Source organism: Cryptotermes secundus, unplaced genomic scaffold, assembly GCF_002891405.2.
Source record: "Cryptotermes secundus unplaced genomic scaffold, Csec_1.0 scaffold391, whole genome shotgun sequence".
Classification (NCBI taxonomy): domain Eukaryota; kingdom Metazoa; phylum Arthropoda; class Insecta; order Blattodea; family Kalotermitidae; genus Cryptotermes; species Cryptotermes secundus.
In genome coordinates, this window is record NW_019737394.1 from 196,471 (window position 1) to 217,933 (window position 21,463).

General features: G+C 40.6%; 1 protein-coding gene across 6 annotated transcripts in view; it reads right to left on the reverse strand.

Annotated features, from left to right (window-relative positions):
* Positions 1 to 21,463, reverse strand: part of LOC111870348 (zinc finger protein 93) — a 31,159-nt gene that overhangs the window by 2,514 nt on the left and 7,182 nt on the right. For all 6 annotated transcript variants that reach the window (XM_023862550.2, XM_023862554.2, XM_023862553.2 and 3 more), the window contains exon 4: positions 9,223 to 9,573. In XM_023862550.2, the coding sequence (XP_023718318.1) occupies positions 9,223 to 9,573 (351 nt within the window). The remainder of the gene's footprint in view (positions 1 to 9,222; positions 9,574 to 21,463) is intronic.

The window sequence follows — 21,463 nt, forward strand, 5'->3', positions numbered from 1 at the left end:
AAATTAAGAAGAAAATTGATGATTATGTCCACAGTCATCTTTGGGTGAGGACTATAAAAATATGATAGTAAATTTCATAGATTCTCACTATGTCAGAGGTACAAGAAAATCTCCAGAGATCTGAACCATTGTCATGTTTATTATTTACAAGAAGAGATAAAGTATGTTTCATACAAAATTTATAGGCATATGAATGATCATCTCTGTAACAAACCACACACACCTGCATGTAATTGCTATCAAATGAACACACAATGTCTAATTTGTATACATACCCAAGCCCCCCCTAAGCCTTATTTTGGCATCCTCATTATCAGAATACTGAACAAGCTGACACAGCAGTAACCACTCCTGACTTGTGTTCAGGATGCTCTCCGTTCGAAACTCAGCCAGGACACTCACTATCCTGACTGATGTTTCCTGTGGTTTTCCTCAGTCCCCCCTATACAAAATCTGGGATAATGCCCCAATTAAGCAATGGCCTTCCAAATCATTTCAATTCATACACCATGCTACTATTTAATGCTATATAGTCTAGCTACTGAGAGCATCATACACTAGCAAAAAAAGAAAAACACCATCATCAGTTGATTTTCATACAAATCAAGGATCCTGCTGGGGGGGGGGTTCAGCACTTGCAACGATATGAATACAAACATGCCTGCTGATAAAGGTAGAAAGGTAAAGTTGTCCCTGTTCTTAACTAATTAAGCACTATACCATGAAGACATATGGGGGAGTGGCCAACAATCTGAAGCCAGAAATTCGCACCAAACGCTGAGGCCTATTGTCGAAGAAAGTGTTGTTGTTGCATGACAATGCACGCCCACATATGGCTCGCCAGACCACTGAAACCATTAACCATTTGGATTTTGAGGTGCTGGAACATCCTGCCTACAGCCTAGATCTTGCCACTTCTATCATCTCTTTGGAACACTCAAAGTTGATTTACGAGGTCATCAATTTTCTATGGATAAAGAAGTGCGGGAAGCAGTGCATAAATGGTTGCATGACCAACCGAAAACATTCTTCTTGGAGGGAATATGCAAGCTTGTGGACCGCTGGACCAAGTGCATCAACAAGGAAGGAGATGGTTGCACGACCAACCAAAAACCTTCTTCTTGGAGGGAATACACAAGGTTGTGGACCGCTGGATCAAGTGTATCGAAAAGGAAGGAGACTATGTAGAAAAATGACGTACTTGTTCAATCCCTACTTTTGTGTATATAAACTGGAAAAACAAGAGTGGGGATAATTTTTTACTTCCCTGCATACAAGGTGGTTCAAATATGACCGGGACTGATTTGTGTGTAAACAAGCCGCACCGCGCAGCAGCTTTGCGACCTTGAGAGAGTGTAGTCACAATCTCCACCCTCCCACCTGTTTGGGTTAGAACCTGTTCAGTCCTGTCTGGGAGTTGCTAGAGTGATGAGCGAACAGAAGGTACCGCGGAGCGTGGAACAACGCATTGTGATCAAATTCCTCATTGGAGAAAAGTCCCGTCTGCTGAAATTCACCTCAGACTCCAACAACAGTACAGGGAAGAGTGTATCTCACGGACCCGTGTGTTTGAGTGGTGTAAGTGCTTCAGAGAGGGCAGAGAGCGTGTGGAGAATGAACTGCATGATCATCAGCCGTGAACATCCATCACCGAGCCAAACATTGATTGTGCAGATGTGCTTATTCGTTAGAATAGGCGCATCACTATCAAGGAACCTGGAGCAATGCTGTCCATCAGTGTTGGTAGTGTAGAAGACATCATGAAATACCACCTGCACTATCACAAGGTGAATGCACAGTGCGTACCACGCACTTTGACAGACATGAACAAAATGGTGTGCATGCAAGCTGCCAGTCGTCTCCTACAGCAGTTTGAAGACGAAGGTGATGCATTTTTTAAGTCTATAGTGACCACCGATGAAACGTGGATGCACTACTTCATTCCTGAGTCCCAGCAGTCATCACGCGAGTGGCGGCATACCAGTTCTCCCAAACCCAAGAGAGAGCAGAGGAGCCGTTCGGCAGGAAAAGTGATGGCAACATTCTTTTGGGACTGGCAGAGGGTTATCCATGTAGACTTTCTGATAGATGCCAGAACAGTCAATGCAGCTTATTACTCAGACCTCCTGACAACAGACGTGAAGGAAAAGATCCGATCCAAGCAGAAGACAAGTGGAAAGTGGGTAGCCTTCCTTCAAGACAATGCATGCCCCCGTACGGCCAAAACAATGGAAACCCTCCAGAAATTGGAATGGAACCTTCTGACACAACCACCGTACAGTCCTGATTTGACCCCAAGTGATTTCTACCTGATTTATTTAAACTGTCTTGCAGTGCATACATTCATCTATCTCCTCCTCTCACTTGCACTACATGTTTCGGCACAAAAATGCCATCTTCAGGTGCTTACTCAATCCACGCCAAACTAGTTCATTGCATGCCTTGTCCTCACATTAAAATAACTAAAATATATATCTATCATATACATTGACAAATGTCAAACGTTAAAAATATTAAAATTGTTCAGGATTCCTCATCGCTACGTCGCATCTCACTACGCCAGTTACGCCCATCCTCCTCTGTTGGAGCACTCCTTCACTATCGTGTGTGTATTGTGCTTCTGTTGTGTCTTGCTCCTGTGACTACGTGTGTTATACTGTTGGGCCTGCTGGGTACCCACATGTGCTGGGCACATACCCATACATACAGTTGACTCCGGAGGGGAGTATGTTGAAGACTGACATGTGCAAATAAGTGCCTGGCAATTATGGTTTTTAAAAAAAAAATCAATCCGTCATATTTGAACCACCTTGTACATGGTTATTACACAACTAGACAGTACAATGAATACAACAATAATAAAAGTCATCTATTTAGATTTAAGAATACAAAATAGCATCCAATTGCTTTTTTTCTATTATCATCATCATTTAAGTAATTTCATTTATATCACCACATATAATTATATTATAACTCTCACAGCATAGTTTATGTAAAATCATATCTAGTTTCTCCCAAAAATTTATAAAATTACCTGACGGAGACCTATAAATTGTCAATATACAAAATTTTTCCTCTCCTAGTGAATTCATAAGCGAATGAATTGCACACGCCTCAATATCTTTTTCAGTGGTGAATTCTTCTAAATTGATGGTGCTATATTTTAATTTGCTATGTACAAATATGCCTGTCCTTCCTTTTTGGAAAAATTTCCTACAATATTTTACACCCAATGTATAATCGCTCAAATATGTCAACTGAAGTTCAAAATCTTTTAAATGATGTTCAGACATACATACGTATAACATGCAGTGGATCATGGGCTAAATGACAATAAAGTTCATTCAGTTTATTTCTTAATCCTCTGATACTTTGATGAAAAACCTTCAGAGATGTATTTCATATGAACTGGTTATCCATTAGTCCATCACCCATACAAAATCTTTAATTCTATTTACCAGGTTTCTTTTTTGTCTCTTTGATACTCTAACTTCCTCATTAGCAATTTCACTATTTTCCTCATTTACAGGATTCTTTTTTACCTCTACCTGATTTAAATCTTCATAAACTTCCTCCCATTTTAGCATAATGGGAGACTCTTTATGCTTTATCATAAATGCTTTTATATTTTGCCCTAAAAGTATAGCCATCTTTTCTCTACCAGAAACATTCAAGTGCATACCATGACATGTGAATTCACTTCTACTCAGATTTGCATAAATTGCAATCACATTTCTATTTGACTTCATCATTTTTTGTATTTTTCTATTGAATACTTCAGTTTCCTTATTTACAGAGGAAGATACTTGTAAATCATGTTTATGAGGAACAGTTACAATAAATATATTAGTAACCTGTGTAGCTGATACAAATTTCTTCAATTTTTTAAGTCCAACATTAGAGTCATTCTTGCTGATATCATTAGTGCCTCCACACACTATCACTGCATCATTTTTACCTAATGTTCTTATTCTTTTTGTGTTTGATTTTATTATACGTGGTGCAATCCAAAAGTTCGCGAAATATATTAATAAAAACTATTACATCTTACCTAGATCTTATTCTGCACCATCACCTTCAAAGTAGTCCCCTTGGGAGCGCATACACCAATCCCAGCGTTCCTGCCACTTTTCAAATGCATCCTGGAAGTCTTTCTTTGTTAGGGTGTTTAGTACCGTCTGTGTTTCCACTTGAATTTCCTCAACTGTATCAAATCTTTGCCCCTTCAACTTGATTTTCATCTTGGGGAAGAGAAAGAAGTCACATGGAGCTAAGTCTGGCGAGTACGGTGGGTGGGGAACAACGGCCATCTTGTTTTTAGCCAAAAATTCCTGCACAATGTAAGCCGTGTGTGGTTGTGCATTGTCATGGTGGGGTACCCAGTTGTTCATGCGCCACTTCACTGGACGTTTTCTCCTCATGTCCTCCCTCAAACGCCTTAGAACATTGCGATAGAACTCTTTATTGACTGTCTGACCAGAAGGGACGAACTCCTTATGAACAATCCCGTCAATATAAAAAAAAACAGATCAACATGGACTTAATGTTGCTCTTGACTTATTAAGCTTTTTTTTTTTTTGGCAGAGGTGAAGAAGGGCTCTTCCATTGCGACGATTGCTGCTTGCTTTCAGGGTCGTAGCCATAAACCCAACTTTCGTCACCAGTGACAACCTTCGAAAGAAAGTTTGGATCCTCTTGAAGCTGTTGCTGAAGTTCCCTGCAGACTTCCAAGCGATGCTGCTTCTGTTCATTTTGCAGCAGTCGTGGCACAAACTTCACCGCAATCCTCCTCATGTTCAGTTCCTCTGACAAAATTTGTTGACATGTACCATAACTTAGTCCCAAGGTGTTACAGAGGTCTTGGATGGTCAGTCTACGATCTTGCAGAATCAGATCCCTAACTTTCGCACCATTTTCTGGTGTTCTGCCCGTTGACAGCCGTCCTGAACGATCGTCATCATCAGTCAATGTTCAGCCATTTTTAAAACGCTTATACCAGTTGTAAGTTTGTGTATGGCCTAAACTGTTTTCACCAAAAGCTTGCTTCAACATTTGGTGCGTTTCTGCAGCGGTTTTCCCAAGTTTGAAACAAGACTTTAAACAGACACGCTGCTCTCTCAGGTCAGTCATCGCAAAACCACAAACTCACGGAAACACAACAATGGAAATACGTTCACCAACAATAAACCCAACCACTCAACTCGATGCCACTTGCCACAGATTCAAGAAGGATGTGTGAGGAGATACCTAGCGGTATTCTGATGTGCTCATAACCATTCGCGCGCAAAATTCAAATTTCGCAAACTTTTGGATTGCCCCACGTATTTTCAAGCCTAGTACCTGGCAACACTGTTCCCATGTGGACTTCCTCCTCCTATCTCTCAGACAGAGACTGAATACTGTCACAGTCAGTGTTACTTTGTGACTGGTGGTTTACCACCATCAGTTCCTCTTGGTGCCAAGCCCCTTGAGGCTCAAGACCAGAGATTTCTTTTTGGCACCTGAACCATTGCAATCATAGTCCTTATGTAACATCTCCTCTGGCAAGAGGATGAGTTTGTATCTTATAAATAGGCTTCACCTTTATCAAGTGTATATATTGCACATATAGCATAGGTCTACATGGTTATGGGGAATGCCATTTCTTCCCAGGAAGCGGTCAGCCAGATGAAAGTAATAATTTGGAATCAAGAACCTCATATGGGGTTTGAGATGTGTCTCTGAGAGCAGAGCCACATCTACGTATACGCAAGTTTTGCAGCTGTTTACTCATTTTTTTTTTAAATTTTGCCATGCAATGCCATCTGTTCGCGAGTTGTGGCATTAAGATTCTTGAAGTTTCAGCTGTGGTTGTCTATAATTTCAAAGCGCAAGCATCGCTGCATCATGTATTCTGACCTTGAATGTAACAGTACTGTTCTGACACTTGTCAGAAAAGGGTGGTTGAACACAGAGCCAACATCAAATTTTGTTAGAAGTTAGGCAAAACAGCTGGAGAAACATACAAAATGATGAAAAGTGTGTACAGTAGTGACTGTTTGAGTCGCTCGAACATTTTTCGATGGTATGCTGTATTTCTTGACAGCAGGGAGGACACTGAAGACGCTCCTCGTGCATCAAAGGCGAGAACAAGTCACATTGAAGAAAATGTGAAAAAAAAGTGACCAAAATCCTTGCATCAGACAGATGTGTTTCTGCAAGACTCATTGAGGAACTTCTGGGAATACAAAAAAGTACTGTGCATCAAATTTTGACTGAGGATTTGGGCAAACGGAAGGTGTGCGCGCGGTTTGTACCACACACACTGCAGGTGATTAAAAACATGGCAGAGTGGAACACTGCAAAGACATGTTACAGTCAGCCCAAAGTGAATTAAAATTTACAAAATAGATTGTTACTGGTGATGAGACATGGTGTTTTCAATATGAGCCTCTCACAAAGCAGCAGAGTGCAGCATGGTTGGGCCCAAAGAAGCCAAAACCAAAGAAAGTGCGCATGCAGAAGAGTCGAGTAAAGACACTGCTAACCGATTTCTTCAATTCCAACGGAATCATTCACAAGGAATTTCTGCCAGGAGGTCAAACAGTGAATTCTGATTATTATCTCAGAGTCCTCAATCGTTTGTGGGCGAGAATTCTTCGAATTCCACCTGAATATCAAGAGCAAGGTTCCTGGTCACTCCTCCATGACAATGCCCGACCCCACAAATTGAAGACTGTGCACGATTTTTTGGCCAGAAAATGGATCACAGTCCTTGATCATCCTCCATATTTGCCAGATTTGGCTCCAGCAGATTTCTGGTTGTTCCCAAAAGTTAAATTGGCAATGAAAGGAGGCTGTCACAACACCATCCAGGACATCCAAAGGGAATGTACCGCAGTTTTAAATGTGATTCCACAAAAGGAGTAAAATGACTGCTTTCAAAAACTTTTCAACCAATTCCAGTTATGTATTGATTTAGAAGGAGATTATTTTGAATAAAAAGAGTGACATTTTGAAAATAATTCATGTCTTGTATTTTTAATGAACACAACCCTAACAGAACCTGGACACACTGTGTATGAACTCTAGACTGAATATTGTCAAAGTCAAAGTCAAGGTTACTTTGCAATGGGAAGTTTACTGCCAATCAGTTCATCTTGGCATCAAGCTCCTTGAGACCCATGGCCAGAGATTCCCCCCCCCCAGTGAACCCTTGTGTTAATAGTCCTTATGTAACTTCCCCTTTGACGAAAGTATCCATCTGACATTTTCAATTGCTACTGGTCCTCACCAGCACAGACACTCAGGTCCAAGTCCCCTGGGACTCATGCTCATATTACACTGCCTCAGATTCAAGACTTACTCAACCCGAATGGCCAGGTCCCCATATTTGTATCCCCCCAGGAACAGGGTGGCCTGGTTATACCCCCAGGCACTGGGTTACCATTCCATTACCCACTACAACTTGCAGGGCTATGGTATTTGACCCCACCTCCGCATGGGAAACTGAATATTGCCTGCTTTGAACATCTACACAATACACTGGGGTGGACCAAAGAGAGAACATTAACCATAACACACAAAAGACATATGAGACGACCATTGCTAGCCAAGAACAGTAAATACATTGCTGCCATTTCTAGGCAACAGCCTTTATATTGTCACATATTTGGGGTTTGCATGACTAATAATAATGGGTTCTGGGTTGGACAATTGGATTTACTGACACCTTCTTTTACAATCACTCTTAATTACTATCAGTTACCACAGCTCACAATCAATGACCGACTAAAACTTGCTCCATTCCTTACTGGACTATAACTATCTTCTCTTTTAATCTTTCTTCTACTGCGACTGGTTTGGTTCTGATTTACGAATCACTCATTTCAGGTTTATGAATGATGACAGTAAGAGCGACAGTGAAACAAGTGTTGTTGCGTGGAAAGACATGACAGTGGGCGATGATGCATGTGGGGGAATGATGCCACCGAATAAAGCAATTGGGCCATCAAGAAGACAAGGAAGTACATGTGGTAATAAAACATAAAGAGAAAGTTTCAGAAAAATTTTGTGCCAAGTAAAAACACTGTAATGATGAATCAACAGTTGGTTTCAAGCGCAAAATAATTTTTAAAACTTATAATCCAAAAAAAAAGAAAAGAAAGAAAACAATGAAGTGGGGCATCAGATTATTTCCATTAGCTGAATGTGGCACTTGTTAAGTTCAGAGTATAATTCAAAATTATGGAAAACTTACAGGTGACGTGTGTAACTTGTACTCTGACAAACCATTCATTTCAAGGATAGTTCCTTCCCTGATGGCCAGACTATGACTCAGTGTGTCTGGTACTGAAGACTATCACCCTTCCATTGACAGATATCATAGCAGTGCTGAGTTGACCCATGAATTAGACAATCGAAAATGTAAGTTCAATTTATCTTTTTAAATTTATGCCCTTGTTGTACCAACTTTTCCAGCAAAACAGTTCACTTAGTGGCTCAGCAGGCATTTAAAAACTCCTGACGACCTGCCTGAAAAAATTTTTCTAAACGTGACAACCAGAAAGGCTTAAGGCTCCCTGATAAGGTGACAATAGATCCAGATGCATCACAATCATCCTGTGTTTTTCTTCTCCAAGTTGCACAGGCAAGCCCACTTGTCATATATTTTCCATCAAAGTAATTTCTGAGTTCCCTAAAATGTACATTAGGACACTGTATCAGATAATAGTTGAGAAAACTCAGGTGTTCTTGAATTAAACTCGTTGGAAAATATATTGATCAAAAATATATGTTTATAATATTGTTTTATTGACTTGCCTACGCATACACAATAAAGCTCTACAGTGAAAAGAAAATAAGTGATAAGTTATTCCCAGAATCTTTTGTTAATTTGAGAGTCTAACAATCTAAAACGCCTAATTTCTGTCCTGTAATTAAGCTCTGACACTTTCTCCTTTTGCCATAATGGTGGGACAGATGATCAGCGTGTCAGCCAAAGCACACTGGAACTTCCGTAACGTTTTGGTTTACATTATTTGGTACAGTTTTGTATCACCACTGTTTTGTTGTGGGGATGAGACAAAGGAGACAATGGATTGTCTGGCAAAGTTGCAGGATTCTATGGAAGTTCTGAAATGGTTTTGGGCCACATGAAAAGTAGCAAGATATTAAAAAGTGGAACAGCATCCCACCTCATTTCAAACACTGATTATTTCTCTGAACAGCAACCATGCTTACCTTTTAAGACGTGCACGACTGTGAAAGCGTTTGCCACACCTGTGGCATGAAAAGCTGCGTTCAGCTAGGTGGACCCAAGCATGTTTCTGGAGTGAGCGACGATCTTTGCAAGTTTTACCACAGAGGGTGCAGGCATTGGGCGGGATGTTACGAGCATGCCGTCGTCGGACGTGTGCAGCAACAGCTGGTGCATCCAAAAAACACTCGCCGCACAACATACAGCGATGAGGCTGATAACGTGCATGTGATTCAACATGCGCCAAAAGGTCGTTCTGCCCAGGGAAGTCCTGACCACACACCTGACATACGTTTGCCATTGCACTGCTGTTTGGCTCAAACTTGACATGGATTCTGTACCAAAAATAACACCCCTTTCTTAAAATTTGGAAATGCAAAGTGATGTTTCCATAAAATTTTCAACAAGTTAGGTTGTGTATTGTGTGAGATGTAGGGCAAGGAAACAGAAAAATGACATATCATGCAACTTAACAGTTTATACTTTCCATATGATAGATTGGTTAAGTGAAGGAAGCTGAGATGGACAATACTTGTAGTATACAATTGGGAAACATGAAATGATTACAACAGTTCATTAAAAAATCTCACATAGAAGTAAAGACACAAATGAGATAATATGTTAAAATGGATCTTAAAGGAATAACCTGTATATGGCTAATGAAAGGGTCTAACAGGAATTTTCTGTGATGACTAACATAAGGATTTGAGATCCTTATACGTGGGGCAATCCAAAAGTTACCGAAATTTGAATTTTGCGCGCGAATGGTTATGAGTACATCAAAATACCACTAGGTGTCTCCTCACACATCCTTCTTGAATCTGTGGCAAGCGGCGTTGAGTTGAGTGGTTGGGTTTATTGTTGGTGAACGTATTTCCATTGTTGTGTTTCCATGAGTTTGCGGTTTCGCGATGGCTGACCTGAGAGAACAGCGTGTCTGTATAAAGTTTTGTTTCAAACTTGGGAAAACCGCTGCAGAAACGCACCAAATGTTGAAGCAAGCTTTAGGTGAAAACAGTTTAGGCCAGACAAAAACTTACAAGTGGTATAAACGTTTTAAAAATGGCCGAACAATGACTGATGACGACGATCGTTCAGGACGGCCGTCAACGGGGCAAAACACCAGATAATGTCGCGAAAGTTAGGGATCTGATTCTGCAAGATCGTAGACTGACCATCCAAGACCTCTGTAACACTTTGGGACTACGTTATGGTACATGTCAATGAATTTTGTCAGGGGAACTGAACATGAGGAGGATTGCGGCGAAGTTTGTGCCACGACTGCTAATGAACAGAAACAGCATCGCTTGGAAGTCTGCAGGGAACTTCAGCAACAGCTTCAAGAGGATCCAAACTTTCTTTCAAAGGTTGTCACTGGTGACGAAAGTTGGGTTTATGGCTACGACCCTGAAAGCAAGCAGCAATTGTCACAATGGAAGAGCCCTTCTTCACCTCGGGGAAAAAAAAGCTCGACAAGTCAAGAGCAACATTAAGTCCATGTTGATCTGTTTTTTGACATTGACGGGATTGTTCATAAGGAGTTCGTCCCTCCTGGTCAGACAGTCAATAAAGAGTTCTATCGCAATGTTCTAAGGCGTTTGAGGGAGGACATGAGGAGAAAACGCCCAGAGAAGTGGCGCACGAATGACTGGGTACTGCACCATGACAATGCACGACCGCACACAGCTTACATTGTGCAGGAATTTTTGGCTAAACAAGATGGCAGTTGTTCCCCACCCACCGTACTCGCCAGACTTAGCTCCATGTGACTTCTTTCTCTTCCCCAAGATGAAAACCAAGTTGCAGGGGCGAAGATTTGATACAGTTGAGGAAATTCAAGCGGAAACACAGACGGTACTAAACACCCTAACAAAGAAAGACTTCCAGGATGCATTTGAAAAGTGGCAGAAACACTGGGATCGGTGTATGCAATCTCAAGGGGACTACTTTGAAGGTGACGGTGCAGAATAAGATCTAGGTAAGATGTAATAGTTTTTATTAATATATTTCGGGAACTTTTGGATTGCACTACGTAAATAGGGAATTTCTTGATCAGCTGAAAAACTACTGACTGCTCATGGATGATCCTGAATCAGCATGCAACATACTCTTGATACATGAACAGCCCAAAACTCTCCAGTACAGAACCTGTATTTTGTGACAAGCATGAACACATTAGTTGGATTTTGTGTGTTACAAAGTTTGGTATGACAGACAGCAATTTGGTGTGTTATTTTCAGTAGTGCCACAGAATTTAAATGGAACATGTATACTAAATAATTTAAACAAACATCATAATTACATAAATTCCTTTACCAGTAAATTATCTCCACTACTGTTTGCTACAAATTGCTTTCAATCAATACTGGACTTTGAGGTAAGCAACTGCATATGTACGTGTGCATGCAAACACACACACACACACACACATAAAACCCTCGACATTTACACCGTGTATCACTGAACCATGTGTCACAGTTTGTAACATGTATACTATGTAAAACAAAGGCAGATACAGTAATGTAATTGAAGAAAGCAGTCTTCTGGGATATGGCACTGTGTAAATATTGTGTTAACTGACTTGGCCCCACACAAGCCCCTTTGCTGGTTTCGCTATGTGGATGACCCCTTTGTCATCTGGCCATATGGACCCGACAAGCTTAAGGACTTCCTGAACCACCAGTGCATTCAGTTCACAATGAAGACCAAAAGTGAGGGCCACCTCCCCTTTCTGGATATAGATATTTACAGCAGAACCAATGGTTCTCTGGGTCATAGAGTGTACCGCAAATCCACCCATACAAACCTCTACCTTAACACTGCATCCCACCACCACCCATCCAACAAGCAAGCTGTACTTTCCACACTGGTGCACAGGGCTGGAGCTCTATGCAATCAAGACAGCCTACATGTGGAGTTGGTGCTCCTGGGGGACATTTTCAGGCAGAACGGTTACAACCGACAGATCCGCAGAGTTCGCAACCGTCGTCCGAACATCAGTCGGCCCAACAATAAACCAGACTCAGTCGTCTTCCTGCCTATGTCGGGACTATATTCAACCGAATCAGCAGAGTCCTGTCCCAGCACATCATCATATCAGTGGGCCTGCATACAAAGAAATTATCGTTTCCTCCGGCCAGTTAAAGATAGCCTGGGACTAAGGACACTGGGTGTATAGAGTATCCCATGCAAGTGTGGCAAGGTCTATATTGGGCAGACAGGCCATTCCGTGGACACGAGGTTGAAGGCGCATCAGTAGCACATCCATCTCAACATCCAGACAAGTCTGCTGGGGCCGAACACAGCATCAATTTGGGACACTGCATTCACCACCAAGACCTATTATATGGATTGCATCATTAGGGAGGCCATTGAGATTGAACTCTATCCCAACAATATGAACAGAGAGGTGGGGTTTCATCTCAGGAAGTCATGGAAGCCTCTCATATGTTTCCTCAAGAAACCTCCGGGATATGACGCCAGATCCACAAGGCCATGCAAGTCCATGTCCGACTTGCATAGCAACCCAAAGCTTAAGAGTTAATACCCTCCAATTAACTTTGCCTTTCCCCCTGACGCAATATTCTGTACCTGCTCTAGCCAGCTACCTGCTGACCCACCTCCCCCAGACCCTTCCCCTCTCCTCTCTACTGAGTTCCCATGTTGCCCTCTCCCATGTCTTCCTGCCCTTATACAGCTGGGTTTAGTCTTGACATTAGTCTATTTGCACCTTCTCACGCTGGTTCTTTGCTTGTGGATTTTCTTCTTTTTCCTTATACCCTGAAGATGGAGGCGATACGTTCCTCAGAAACGTCGGTTAACACAATATCTACAGGGCACCATATCCCAGAATACTGCTTTCTTCATAGTCACTGCCATGAAAACCTCAAATCTTACACAGTAATGTAATTGTTTCCCAATACTTCTGCAGGGGCCAGCATTAAAAGGCAGTGTTACCTGGGTTGGAAAGAGGAAGGTGGGCTGTGCTGCAACATACTGTGACAAGGTAGGATAGTTTAACAAGAGACATCATCTATTGTGGGGCAGTGGCACAGTAAACACACTCCATCATCATCAAACAAGCAATAAACACGCAATAACAGAAGAGCTGTTGGAGGTGGTGTTTTCTATAGTCTGTGCCGACGCTATATAACAAGGACACCAGCCAGTAAGGACATCAGTATGAGAGCAAAAGAATTTCCATTGGTGGGAACAATAACTGACAGAGGAAGCACACAGACAAAATAACGCAAGAAAGTTCTTTAGAGATATCAAGTCTTTTCAAGGTGGGAAATCTACAGGTGTATTGGTCTGTAAGGATGAAGATGGAAAATTAATCTCTGAACAAGACAGAATATTAGAGAGATGGGAGCATCATTTTAGAACTTCAATGATGACAGACAAGAAGTCTGAAGGTAATAAAGGAAAAGAAATCTTAAGAGGTAAATGAAAATATATTACCTCCCACTACTTACACAGAAATAGACAACATAATAACCAATTTAAAATTGAACAAGGCTCCAGGGACTGATAACATTCCCTCAGAACTAATTAAACATGCAGGAAGTACACTGAAGCAAAGACTCTACAATCTATTTCTGTTAATACGGAAAAAAGAAGAATTGCCTATAGATTGGACGGAAGGAATTATCTGCCCAATATATAAGAAAGGAGACATACCAAATGCTCCATCTATCGGCCAATAACCCTTCTTAATATAGCTTATACAATATTTGCAATTCTATTAAATAATCGGTTATCTGAAATAGTACAAGAAAAAGTGATGTGCAAATGGGTTTCAGGCCAGACAGATCTACAGTAGATAACATTTTCATTATTGGGCAAGTTTTTGAAAATGTCACAATAATATTGAACTACATAATGATTTATTGACTAAACACAATCTTTTGATTTAATTGACAGAAATAAAGTATTGGAGAGCCTAAAATATTATGATGACCCAATAAAATTGATTAGCTCAATAGCATTCTCACAGATACAAAAGCAACAGTGAAACTGAATAATGAGTACTCTAGTAAATTTGAGGTACACAAAGAGATCTTTTGTCTGCTACTCTCTTTAGCATAAACACAAATGTAATAAGAAAGCTTGATACTATGAGAAACATCTTAACCAGAGTGAAACAATGTATTGCATATGCAGATATTTTAATAAGTACCAGCCTAAACAGGCCATGATTGATGATTTTAATATATTAAAGAAGGAATCCATAAAATGTGGATTAGTGATCAGTGAAAACAAAGTACATGAAATGAACCAGAAGAAAACAATCTAAAATTGATGATTTAGAGATTGGAAATTTAAAAATAGGTCAAGTCAGATCATTTAAATATCATGAGCCAATAGTTAATGAGGATAATTCAATATAAGAAGAGATTAAGGAGAGAACAGCACTAGGAAATAAGGCATATTACTCAAACAAAAGTATGTTCCAAAGTAAATTAATTTCCAGAGGAGCAAAACTGAAACTATACTGGTCAGTGGTCAGACCAGTAGTTACTTATGCTTGTGAAACCTAAGTACTGAAAGTAGGTGAAATCAATAAATTACTGGTTTTTGAGAGGAATATTCTTAGAAAAATATTTGGCCCAAGTAAAGAAAATGATAGCTGGAGAATGAAAACAAATCAAGAATTAAATCAGTTAATCAACTATGAAAATATAATCAATTTTATGTGTGCACAAAGGCTCTCATGGCTTGGCCACACAGAGCAAATGCCACTAAGTACTAGACCAGTGGGCTGACCAAAAATATGATGGGAGGATGATGTTAAAGCTGACATTAAGAAGAAGAAGGTACCAAATTGGAAGATAACAGTCCAGGACAGGACCAAGTGGAAAGGTGTGGTTGAGAAGACCAAAACTCTATGTGAGTTGTAGCATCTAAATAGGAGGAGGAGGAGGAGGAGGAGGAGGAGATAAAGATTTCTATAACCAAGAAACAACAAGTGAAGACTATAACATACTGGGTCTCAGCGCGTGCTATAGTGATTTGTTAAATATGTAGATTTGTAGTTACCAGTTATAAGTGTTCAATACACCAAATTATCAATCCGAAATCCACGTCTAGTCACTAACCTGTGGCAAATTATAAGGCAGAAAAAGAATTCTGAGGTGGGTCTCTGCTGTCACTGCCTGTTCCATTAAGGAACTGAATGCATAAGGGGCAGGCCTAAAAACGCCCTTACACCACAACCTTCAATGATCTACTGTGGATTAACCATTATGGGATTAGTCATTTTCTCATATGACACTGATCTAAGCAAACCATTTAAATGTGTGCATTAGCAGATGAGGGGTTAAGTTTCCTCTGCTGGCAATATAACGATGAATTCTGCACCTACCCTAACAGGTTGCTCTTGTCAGCTTGCCAAACTGTCAACAAGAGCAGACACAGAACTATTCCTCCTGTTGACAGCATCATGTCAAAAAGCAGTATATCAAATTGGTAATGTGTGAAACTTCTAAGAGAAATGGTATACTTGATTGGGAAAAGACAAAAGAAATTATTTCTATGTTGGAGCAGAATCTCACATGATTTGCTATACTATTAACTGTTCCCTTTTAGACAAGTTCACTAAACATTATACACCAACTATTAACTACAGCACATCTAACTACATGAAACAAGAAGAGTACAATCTTACAGGATGTGACACCATGTAGACTGGTAGAAAACCATCTTAATTCTTGCTTGTTGTTTGCTTAATATAGCTTTGACCTTGAAGATGGAAACAGTAATTACTCCAAAATGGAGAATTTGTACCAGTCTACATGGTGGCACACCCTTTTGCTACTGCCAGAACCTCAAATTGTATACAAAACCACTTCACTTCAGCCAGACAAGATTTTAAGAAAACTTGGTACAAGACACGGATATTAAAACGTGTTCAAAAAATCTCATTTTCAGCATTCATCCATCTATGCTGCCAACAAAGACGCATAAATTTAAGTACGTAGATCATACCGAAAGTCATGAGCAACTCTTTTTGCATGCAACCTGGGAACAGCAGACGAAAGAGAGTATGGTGGTAGGAGGAACCAGCTGTTGTGTTAACCTTGACTGTTTTGTGAAGTCAACAGCTTGCATCACGTGACCAGTATCACTCCTAACAAAATGACCGACAACGATATGTCGTTTTGCCAGCGTGCTGTCATCGAATTTCTTGTGAAAGAGGAAATCCCTGCTGCAGAAATTCACCAGAGACTTCGACGTGTTTATGGAAGTGTGTGCATGGATGCGAGCAGTGTTCGAAGATAGGTGAAACATTTTAAAGATGGGAACACCAGCATCGAAGATGAGCCTCGGAGCGGTCATCCTCGAACAGCCTCAACTGAACGCAACGAGGAAAGACTGGATGAGATCATTCAAGATGACAGGCATGTGACTGTGGAGACAATAGCCTGAAAACTTGGAATAGGGCACAGTGCAGTACAGGAGATGATTGAAAGCTTGGGCTATGGGAAAGACTTTGCTCACTGGGTCCCGCGGTTATCGATTGAAGACCACAAAGGTCAGCGAAAAGCCATCACCTCAGAACTGCTGCAGAGATATTGACATGAAGGCAATAATTTTTTGCTCTGTATTGTGACAGGTGACAAATGCTGGTTTCACCATTTCGAGCCTGAAATGAAATGGCAGAGTATGGAATGGCACCATTTGAATTCTCCATCAAAAAAGAAGGCAAAGACAGTGCCATCAGCTGCAAAGGTGATGGGCACAGTCTTCTGGGATGCAGAAAGGTTTATTCTGGCCAAATTCCTGGAACCTGGGCAAACCATCAATGCTGCTCATTATGTCCTGATGCTGCACAAGCTCTGTCGTGCATTGCGCGGTAAACGTCCGGGATGAAACATCATCATTCTGCATGACAACACTCGCCCCCATGCCGCTCGTTTCACACTGGAAGCAATTGCAATGATGGGGTTGGGAAGTTCTTCCACACCCTTCCTATAGCCCTGATCTGGCACCCTCCAACTATCATCTTTTCAGATTTGTGAAGGATCAGCTGTGTGGACAACGTTTTGAGACAAGGGAGGCAATTCAGAAAGCAGTGCATCAGTGTCTTCAGATGGCTGGAACGGAATTTTACAGAAGGGGAATTTTCAAACTCTAAGAACGCTGGGAGAAATGTGTAAAAAAAGTGGCAATTATGTGGAAAAAAAAAAGACAGGCCTGTAGATTGAGGTGGTGTATTTGGGTTGTCAATAATAAAGCATGTTACTTTACAAAAAATTGTTGCTCATGACTTTCAGTATGACCCTCATATAAAAATCCCCCAACTGTTCCTTTTAAATATTAAATTATTTGTACATTTGTAACAAGGCATGATATAATTAACCTGAAAAAATGAGAGACCATTTACAACAAGGTGAAGAATTTCCACCACAATTCTGCAAGCTCAACCCCAACTGTAGTATTAGAAGTCATGAACCAAACAGATAACAATCTGATTAAGTACAGAGAATTCCACTTCAAGTAAAAAGAAAATCAACATTTTTGTTAGCATAGAAGATATTTTATGGAGGCATAACAGGATAAGGTAAAGTCCTGTGATTCATTAAAATAATGCCATAAAGATGTATGGGGAAGTGGAAGTATAGCCCCCGCACATTCTTAACTTTGGAAAAAGATGCTTTTCCCAGGTGAAAGAAGCCTTAGCAGTCACTGGACAGGAGGTTGGGAGCACCCATAGTCACTCTAGAGGCTGTAGAGAAGACAAAAATCTCTTATGCCTGCTGGGAATTGAACCACAATTCCCAGGTTGTCCAGTCTGCGGCCTGGTCACTATACTGAGCCACTCCAGCTCTTCAACAGAGTGCAAGTAAAATTCTGAACTTTCTACATAACAGAAACAAACCTAAGAGTCTTCAAGTGGTTACTACCAATTTAAAATATTATCATTCCCCAATGAAAGAATCCCTTATACCACTGTTTCCCAAATGATGTTATATAAAGTCCCGGGGTTCTGCAGTGAAAATAAGGGCTCCACAAGAAAATTCAATTACAACACAAAAGAAATGGCAATTTAAATATTATTATTACAAAATGTCACTAAACGTAATTTTTATTTTGGAGTCTCTTTAGATTAGAAACATCACTTCAAAGGGAGTAAATTAATAAAATAAAATGTGTTTCCCTCAGAGGAAAACACTTTCCATTATCTAGCAGAGAGAAATGTGACTGAAACATTGGAAGCATGCTTTTGTTGTGGTGGAGACATTTAATTTTATTTAAGTAAAAAATAAGACACGAGTGCCTTACAAAGAATGTAGAAACTTATACCATTATCTGTGTAAGATTTAACAGGTAGATTCCATTCTGAATTCAGAGCACTCTTACATCTGTTATATCCAATATACTCCATTATCAAACCACATACAAAAGGGTGTAGATTTGTGGTTCTCACATCGGCAGTTATGAAGAGTTCTGTTTTCTGGGATATGTAGTCTGCTGCCTACATTTCGGAGGAACATGTCGTCTCCATCTTCAAGGATGAAGAATAAGTCAAGCAAGCAAGCAATCTCATTACCTGCTTCAGACTTGATTCTTGCTTGGGTTATTCTTCAACTCTGAAGATGGAGGCAACACACTGACTTTCAACAGGCTACACAGTGTTACATCCCAGAAGATAGGACTCTTCAAACATAATGTAAAGAATTTATGAAAGAAAAGAGAAAAACCACTATTTTCATTCAAAATTGCAAATACATGGCATAATAGTTTTTAGGCTTCATTGTTCATATATATGATCTTGTTTATAAATATGTGCAATTAAGTAATACATTGATCTCACATCCTTCTTTAACATTTATTTACTATTATTCTTACCTAATTGTTGTCTAGAATTTAGCATCATATACGTAAGGTTTTTATTATGGGTTCTGTAAAAATGTTTTGAGTGTGAAATGGTTCAATGGTTGAATGAAATTATGAAAAACTGCCTTAAACCAAGACCCAATCCAAAAACAAAGTGTTCCTTCATAACTTCTTCACTTATTGCATGGAGGAGGCTTATTCCCCTGCCAATCTTCATTCCACCAATTGCTCCACAATCACCCTCACCTATCATCTGGGGCTGGTACAAGAGGACAGAAGTGGCCGCAGTACAAGGGACTTAGTCCCACCCCACTAGCAATAAAAAAACTCAGCTGGTTAATAAATTCTTTCCTTTCATGGGATTTGAGTGTTAATTATGATGTCCACAAAAGTCACTATGCTGAGCCAGTTCAATACAATAGATGTCACATTTCTCCAAGATGAATTTTTAATACTATACTTCCAAATGATCTCATCCCTTGAAGTTTTCTGACCAGAAATGTGACCTGCATAGCTTACTCCCCCCGCAACATGCCTCACTCATGTCATCCTTGCTGATTTAATCGCTCTAAGAATATGAAGTCAGGAGATGTGCAAGGCATGTAGCATGAGTGAGAAGAGGGATGCATATAGGAGTTTGGCAGGAAAGCCATCAGGAAGACCAAGACATAGGTGGGTGGATAATATTAAAATTGATCTTAGAGAGATAGGATGGGGTGGTATGGACTGGACTGATCTGGATCAGAATAGGGGCCAGCGGAGGGCTCTTGTGAACACAGTAATGAACCTTCGGTTTCCATGAAATGTTGGGAAGTTCTTGAGCAGCTGCACAAGTGGCAACTTCTCAAGAATGGCTCAGCTCCATGAAGTTAGTTAGTTAGTTAGCGGCCTCCGTAGTCTAGAGGTAACGGTCCCACCTCATGACTCGTAGTACGCGGGTTCAAATACCCGGCGGAGGTCGTGGAATTTTTAAGGGCGGAAAAATTCAGGGATTAAGTCCTCCGGGAGGGACTTTAAGCCGTGGGTCCCGTGTCGTAGCTTTATGGCACGTAAAAAAACCTATCTCCAAAGGAGGTCACTGAGCCAAAATTACGGACGTTTCCCACCCAACAGCAGTCTCTAATACCTCTGGTAGATGGGGGAAGCATTATAGATACCTCTCAGCTAGTAGAGCCGGTCTCGCTGGCTGGGCGGGACTGATGGTAAGCACCAGTACCGGTAGGATATAGAGACTGGTAGAAATCATAGAGGGAAGCACAATGGACCAATACAGGTCTAAGTGCATGGGGAAACCCACCCTCTCCAATAACTAACTAACTAGTTAGTTAGTTAGTTAGTTAGTTAGTTAGTTAGTTAGCAGCAACAGGTAAACAAAGGAAACTGAAAATATCCTTGTTCTGTAATCTTCTCCATTCTATTACTGCTTCTTAGGCCCAAAAATATTCTGTCAAAACTCTGTTGTCATAAACCCTCAATCTATGGTCCTCCAAGGCTGAACTTCACATATATATATTGTAACATGGATGGTGCAACAGGAAGTAGGGGTCACGTGAACTCTGTGTTTCCGCGAGTGACGTCAAATACCCCCACTCCTTCCCTCACTATGCAATGCTCAGTAAACACCCCTCCCCGCTAGGCTGTGATGTCATGCAACAGGAAAGTCCCACTTCTGACACCAAATTTTCATATCTTGGGTATTTGTAACATGACAAATAACTTCACACCATCTTGGATGTAGCAAATTCATTGTACAATCACTCTTACACTTACACAATTTACAGTGTCCCAATTACTGCCATCTGCAGTAATCACTTCCTAGGTTCAAATGTCTTGAATCCATACACTCGATACAACTTAACAACTCGTGGCTGTTGGACTTCCACTCATCTCTTCGAAGGCTGGAAACCGACTGCTAATGTTCAACTCCAGCAAATGCTAGACTGCAACTGCACTCGGCGACTGAACTCCTTGGGCATTCCAGTTTCTCTTATAAAATATCAGCCGGAAAGCGGAAAATGCACCTTGCTTCCTTGTTGCGTAATCGCTGTGTTTACCAATTGCCTAGCAATAGTCGCTACACAGACTCACCTGTTGTGTGACGTCACAGCCTAGAGGAGAGGGGTGTTTACCAAGCGTTGCATAGTGATGGAAGGAGTGGGGGTATGTGACATCACTCACAGAAACGCAGAGCTCATGTGACCCCTACTTCCTGTTGCACCATCCATGTTACAATATATATATAAATAGATAAAATTATGTAATTATGTTTTATGCTTCAGTGTTTTCAAACAAGAGAACGGAATCTTCAAGATAGGCATCAGCAGTAAATAAATGATTCTTTAGCACCCTTTGTGAAAAATTTTAATAAAAACATGGGCACTAAAT